Genomic DNA, 7,645 nt, shown 5'->3' on the forward strand with positions numbered 1-7,645 from the left:
GAAGTTGATGTATTTCCTCAGCGACCAGCACGGATCAGCTCCATGCATGACGAAGCGGATATCGTCCTCTTTTGGAAGGCCAAAGAAAGTAGTTTTGCTTTCACAATGAAACACACTGCGCCTTCACGACATGGTGACAAGGTGGCAACAACAATACTACAGCGAGAATAAAAGTTACACCTTCTTTGCATGAACATTTGGGCGGCGTTATGCAAATCTTCCCACATCGTGACGTAGGTATGTGGGGGCGTGTTAGAACGAGCCGTTTTAGGTAGGCGTGGCTGACTCTGAATTTTTATAAAGAATATCTCTTTTGATTTGAGACTTTAGTCTTTGCAACTTTACAGATCTTCTTTATGCACCAATAGCTTGTAACACTCCAAAGAGAAAGGAAAAATTGAAATCGCATCATATGACCCCTTTAAGATAGGAAAACATCTGGTCCTTTTTTTTCTTAAACCCAAATCTACCAACAAAAAAAAAGTCAATTTATGACCATAGATGAGATGAGTGAAAGGCTGTATGGGTGGGGTTATGAGGCTGCATAGTCTAAGGGTTGGGCTTTGTTTACAGTTGGGTGGGGGAGGTATGACTGAAGTCTTGGGCTTTCATTATGAAGGTGGTGGTTGCTATGGAGACTGCATCCAGCCTAAGGCAGCCAGATGGCAGAGGCAGACTGTCTCCCGAGCCACGTCAGCAGACATTAAGACACAGACTTAACATTATTATACATTTGTCCGTCATGTGCGTCATGGTGTGCTCTGCCAAAAAATTTTTTTTAATTATTTATTATTAATTACTTAATTAATTTTAATTTTATATTACACTTCCAACCAATAGATAAAATATTGGTTAACATTTTGTTGTATAATAATAATAACTTTGAAAAATGAAATTTTCTATTATGCTTGCAGCCAATATATTATATACTTGTAATGATAATCTCATTTTATAAAAAATAATTTAACAAATTTAATTATTTCATCTTTAACACATTTATATATTTATATTATACTATTAAATATTGGTTAATCAAAATTTAGTTTTTTATATAATAATAATTGAATAATTTTGTGTTTTTATACTGTGATAAAGACCTATCATTCCAACATTTCTGTTATTAAATTTACAAACTGTTTATTCATATATATTTAAAGAAATTAAATACATCTCTTCAAGCATCTGAAATAAACAGCATCCAGCATTTACATGTACATGTAAAATCATACATATTACAGTTCCTAGGCTTTTTTAAATCTGACACATTCCAAAGAACCATTTTCAGTATCAGCTGTCCTATAACCATAGCATGTTGTGACATTCAATCAGTGCTTGTCCCTTTATTCTCAGTTCTTTCAAACTGATGATGATTCACTCACACAATCAGCCAAACACCCCTTCCCCCAAAACTCCACCCCCACAGGGTCTCAGGCTGTCTAGAAGGCACTTAGAGCACCTAATGCAGACCTGTGGGGACCCTATGACGTTATCTATTCTCCCTAACTAAGCCTCAATGTCTTTATCGAGGATAAGCCCCCTTTAGCTTCTCATTAGTCAGAAGCTCAGCAGGCTAAAACATTTACGACCATCAAGTAGCACAGGAGATCTTGTTATCATCACATCTACATAACACACACACACACACACACACAAAAGATAAATATAGCTGGCCTAAAACGTGAAAAATAACACCATATTTATTTATTTATGATTTAACGCCATGTCAGCAGCAGAAATAACACCATATAAAAATGCACGCAAACATCTTAGTGCATGATTGACTCCTAACTGGAACATGGTCTCTAAATTTTCTTGAAATCTTATATTGAGAATCAAATGCAGAGGTCTTACCAGCAATGACTCAAATAAAAGGCCTTCTTTCATTTATAGAGCACTGAAAACCACAAATTACATGAAACTCTCTATTCCCAATTTCATCATGTAGGCGAGTGTTTTGATCCGTGGACTGGTCTGTCATGATTTCAGACCTACAATGACCATTCAGAGGCAATTTTCAGAAACATGATGTGGTACGAGCCACATCATGTCAATAGAATAATAATAATAATAACAATTGATAATAATAAACATTACATTCTTCATCAGACAATACACTGAAAATATGTACTCTTTGAGTACACAATCAGACAAAGAAAAAATATTTTTGTTACAATTTGTGGTTTTAATGCGGTGAATAATAACCAGGTTAACCAGCAATTTTGATTGCTTAGTATATAATATAAAATAAGGATAATTATTCTTCGTCTTGGCATTGTGAATGGTTCATTTTTGCAGATACAGATGCAGTATCATCATGGAAAATGTCATGTACTGCCCCCTTGTGTTGAAGAAAGCACACTGGAGGCAAAATGTCTTAATTTTCTACTGATCTCAACACTGTTTTTAGATGCTGTGTGTGGCGAGGGGGGCATGGTTCAGCGAAGTCTGCAGCGGGAGAGAGGGACGGCAGACGAGCGGTGAGTAAGTAGGTCAAGTGCAAAATGATGAACACCTGTGTCTGATTGCAGTAATTAGCCTGGAGAGACCAGATAAAAGGGCAGACTGGAGAACGTAGAGGGAGAGAGAGGCTGGGACTCGTGGCCATCCCGTAGCCGGAGGAGGAGAGCTGATTGAACTGAGTTTATGCCCTGGGCAGATTGAGAACGTGCTGGAAGTGCCCCGTTTGTGTTTTGTTGAACTTTAAAGAAAGAAAGAAAAGAGCCACGAGTCTCCAAACCGCCTACCTGAGTCACTTCCTTCTTCCCATTACGAACTTTGTTACACTGTGTAATTGCATGTGCATTATTTTTTCTCCTTTTATAGTAGACATGGAAATAAATGTCTATTCACTGTTTCAGCAAGCAACAGTGACAGAGCACCAATCTTGTTTTCAATAAACGCAGCATGACACCTAGCATGAATGCCTGAATAAATAGAAAACGTGTTTAAGATCATGGGTCTACGCTGTCAGAATCAAGCTCTTTTGATTTTGATTCTTTTTCACGCCAACGCTTAAATAAAGACATAAGGCTGAAGCCTTCTTTAGTGCTTTTAAATGATATTGTTTGGCTATGTCTCTTCCCAGTACTAAACTGCAAGCTAGGCACTGTCTCTTCAGTCTTCGCCTCCGGCTCGACCGATTGTGATGAGTCAACAGATTGTGATTCCTCTTGAGAATTAAGTGGCTTGGTGTCTGAATCTTTAACAGTCTCTGTAGAGTTTTGCAATGTGGCAATCATACCGCAATCCACAGATTTCCCTTTTCCAATAACACCTATAGAAGGAGCCGGAGATGCGTTTAGATTACTAGGCACAAACAGATCCTCTTGGCTGGTATTTCCACAACTGGCCTCAGGAAGTGCGATTGTGTGCCGGCGATTGATGATCTGGCCATTCTGCAGCAGAGAGCTGGATTTAGATGCGTTTTCTTCTATGGTCACGATCAGCAGTCTTCTGTCTTCCTGGAAGAATGTCTGCCTGGGAGACAGGATCGGTGACAGGGGCTCGCTGGATGAAATGCTACTTCGACTGGACTGGTATTGCAAAACTTTCCGTGACACCTCTCTCATATTTTGCACCTCTGTCTCTGTCTGCACATCTTCTTCCTCCTGCACCGTGAATACAGAGACACGTTGATTGATTGAGGAATTGGCACTTTTCTGCACTGAGCTCGAGATTGTAATCTCTGGGTGCTTGGGTGTCTCATCTTTATCAACGCTCTCCTTAATCAAAGGGGATTGCATGGCACTTTTGATCCAGCTGTCTCTCTTGACCTCTCTGTTGTCAGCGGGGCGTTTCTCCGGTATGGTGGTCTCAGTAAGATTGCCCCATGAGGGGGAACTGGTCCCGGCTCTACGGCGGGACTGGCGGCTGTTAAACCTCTGTAGGATGGACTCCAGAGCAACTCCTTCAATGTCTTTGTCTCGTGAGGAGCAGGTGGCGGTGGAACGTCGTTTGGTCGCGATCTGAGTACGCTCTCGCTGTCTGCGCTTCACCTCCACCATTTCTCGTTCAAGATTCTCCTATATGGAGAAGAGAAATGAAACGGGCTTAAGGTCATTATTTTTTTTAACTCTTTTTTACCTGGTTGAGGAGGATGAACAATATCATTACAGACATCTGTTGCAGCCATTACAGAAATCATGACAAACCTTTTTTTGTCTTTTTAAAGTCTGAACACTAATAAAATACTAATAATGTAAAAAAAAAAAAAAAAGGAAATCATATTTGTTATTTAAATATTTAATATTTACCATTTATAATTGCCTAAAGTAATGACCCTGATATTTAAATGTATGTCACAAGATCCTTCATAAATCATTCTAATATCTAAATATCTACTGCTCAAGAAATATTCTTTATCAATACTGAAAACACTTTATATTTTTGTGGCAACAGTGATACATTTTAGAAAGTTAAATAGAACTAGACGTTTACATTTTTTTTAACAATATACAGTGCCATGAAAAGTCTTTGCCCCCAGGTGGCGGTGGAACGTCGTTTGGTCGCGATCTGAGTACGCTCTCGCTGTCTGCGCTTCACCTCCACCATTTCTCGTTCAAGATTCTCCTATATGGAGAAGAGAAATGAAACGGGCTTAAGGTCATTATTTTTTTAAACTCTTTTTTACCTGGTTGAGGAGGATGAACAATATCATTACAGACATTCCTGTTTTTAAATTTTTTGTGTATTTGTTACACTTAAAAGATGCAGATCATCAAACTATTTTTAATATTACACAAAGATAATGCAAGTAAATACAAAATGCAGTTTTTAAATAATGATTTCATTTATTAAGGGAAAAAAGCTGTCCAATCTTACCTGGCTCTACGTGAAAAATTAATCGCCCCCCCTCCTGTTAAATCATGAAAGAACTGTGATTAACCACATTATTTTAGAAAGCGGAGTTAAATTTCACTAACCACACCCAGGCTTGATTACTGCCAGACCTCTTGAATCAGGAAATCATTTAAATAGAACCTGTCTGACAAAGTGAAGCATGCTTATGGAGCAACACATCATGCCACGATCTAAAGAAATTCGAGAACAGATGAGAAACAAAATAGTTGACATGTATCAGTCTGGAAAGGGTTATAAAGCCATTTCTAAGGCTTTGGGACTCCAGTGAACCATGGTCCGAACCATTATCCACAAATAGAAAAAACTTGGAACAGTGGTAAACCTTCCCAGGAGTGGCCGGCCTACCAAAATTACTCCAAGAGCACAACGACGACTCATCCAGGAGGTCATAAAAGAACCCAGAACAACATCTAAAGAACTGCAGGCCTCACTTGCCTCAATTAAGGTCAGTGTTCATGATTCAACAATAAGAAAGAGACTGGGCAAAAACGGCATCCATGGGAGAGTTCCAAGGCAAAAGCCACTGCTGACCAAAAAGAACACAAAGGCTCGTCTCACACTTGCCAAAAAAACATCTTGATTATCCCCAAGACTTTTGGGCAAATATTCTGTGGACTGATGAGATAAAGTTGAACTTTTTGGAAGGTGTGTGTCACGTTACATCTGGCGTAAAACCAACACAGCAATTCATAAAAAGAACATTATACCAACAGACAAACATGGTGGTGGTAGTGTGATGGTCTGGGACCTTCAGGACCTGGACGACTTGCCATAGTTGATGGAACCATGAATTCTGCTGGATCCTCACAGAAATACTCTGCTACCGAATCACTCACGGCTGAAAGGTTTTTGAAGGCCGCCTCGGCCTCCTTTAACCTGGTGTCTGCATTCTAAAAAAAAGAACAAAGAAAAGCTAAATTGTAGAAACTCTTATTTAACAATAACATTTGTGTAAGCACATCAATAGTCAATAGACTCAATAGTGTGTTACCATATCTAGCAACTTTGGACAAAAAACTTGCATGCTCATATTCAGAGATAAACTAAATAGGTCTCGAGGACTTGTGACCAGGGCAGGACATAGGGGGGCGGGGGCCCCTGGGCTTGAGGTTATGTTTGGGCCCTATACCTACACTACAAATGCCCTCAAATAGAACATCATTATGGAGTAACACAAAATACACAAACATGTGCTTTGAGGTTCATAAATAGTACAATTAATATGCAACATGTATAAGCTATAGTCAAAGTTTAAATGTAATATTAAATATTCATTATAATATAATAAACAGGATGTGTTCTCTCAGTTGAGAGATCAAAACCCTGAAATAACTTTGACTAACAAAAAAAAAACCGCGGAGATGTTGGCTTATTAGTATTATAAAAGTTATTGTCATATCTGTGTCCTCTTGTGAGGTTCTTATTTAATCAATAAATTCAATCGAATAAAAAGACATGCTGGCTATTAACAATCAAATGAAATTACTATCAACAAAATTCATAGATGGACTGTGCATAATGTTAAGTTTAAATATAACATTTTAATGTAGAAATATTAAATGATTGCAAAAATTAAATGAGCTTAAAATATGAATCTTAAGCCGCCAGTAGGTGGCAGCAAGTGACTGTCTTAATGAGTGAGTTGAATCAACCGATTCGTTTAAAAAGCTGATTCATTTAACTTTGCAAACGACTGAACTTATAGCCTGATTGAATCATTTGCTGGTCTGTGTAACATTAAGGAACAAAACACTGTTGTTCAGAGACGTAGCGGTTCTACTGTTTGTTCTATTTTGTTTCTGACAGAACAAAACGGAATTTTGTGTCTGAAAGTTACTCTGTAAGTTGTTGTTTATTGTACATTTGCGATCGTGCAGATATTAGAGAAGAAAAAAAACAGGACTCTTGTTTGTGTGATAGGCTATAGTCCTATATCATGTTATAAAAACAGAAACTCATTAAATTGCTATTTTTTATTTAAAATCATTTTGATGACATTTCTTCCCCACTATGTGTAATGGCAATAACGAGAGAGAGCGCTCAAAACTCGTCAGATGATCGCATAATATAGTGGAACATTAATAGGCTATAGTAATAAAGAATCATCCTCTGTAAAGAAATAAGGTGTGAACATTTGAGAATTTATCCGGTTACACTTTACTTGAAGGGGTGTGCATAAGACTGACACATAATACATTTTATTGTTAAAATCAGTATTGTTAACTACAAATATAAAAGGATTTTTTATAAAGTTGGAAAATATATATGAATATAAGATGAAATGCTTAAACTTAAAACAATTTGAAATGTTGCTTTGGCAGCTAAGTGAAAGATTGAAGTACAAGCACTAAAATTTCTACAACTAAAACTGATATATAATTAATATTTTACTTTAAAGCTTAAGAGAAATATTTTTTTTAAATAAAAGCTATTCAAATTATTATAAATACCATAATTGTATATAAAGCACACTAAAATAACACAGGTTTTATTGTTAAAGCTTTATCAACAGATTTTTGTAACATGTGTGTTTTTATAATCAGCTACAATTAATTTAAAACATAAAATAAATTAATTATAGAAAAGTGCAATATTTTTTCAAACAGCAATTTGTGGCCTACCTTGCTGCATCTCCAATGTGCTGTAGCTGCTCTGGGAACTTCAGTAGCGATGCATCAATCTTCTGGGCTTGCTGTGGTAACAGACACATGAGAAAATAATTTAAATGGAAATAAAGCTATGTTTCTTATGTGGCTCTAGCATCACAGTTTAATATTAAACATCA

At 37.2% G+C, this 7,645-nt stretch overlaps 1 protein-coding gene across 1 annotated transcript in view; it reads right to left on the bottom strand.

Annotated features, from left to right (window-relative positions):
- Nucleotides 1–2,789: 2,789 nt before the first annotated feature.
- The window catches only part of LOC107587915 (FH2 domain-containing protein 1-like), a 12,928-nt gene continuing 8,072 nt past the window's right edge, over nt 2,790–7,645 (bottom strand). Inside the window, exons 9-12 of the mRNA XM_016275878.1 lie at nt 7,487–7,552; nt 5,646–5,750; nt 4,462–4,569; nt 2,790–4,022 (exon numbers count right to left, since the gene is read on the bottom strand). Coding sequence (XP_016131364.1) covers nt 2,952–4,022; nt 4,462–4,569; nt 5,646–5,750; nt 7,487–7,552 — 1,350 coding nt within the window. The 3' untranslated portion in view covers nt 2,790–2,951. The remainder of the gene's footprint in view (nt 4,023–4,461; nt 4,570–5,645; nt 5,751–7,486; nt 7,553–7,645) is intronic.

This window comes from Sinocyclocheilus grahami, unplaced genomic scaffold (assembly GCF_001515645.1).
Source record: "Sinocyclocheilus grahami isolate Dianchi unplaced genomic scaffold, SAMN03320097.WGS_v1.1 scaffold6.1, whole genome shotgun sequence".
NCBI lineage: Eukaryota > Metazoa > Chordata > Actinopteri > Cypriniformes > Cyprinidae > Sinocyclocheilus > Sinocyclocheilus grahami.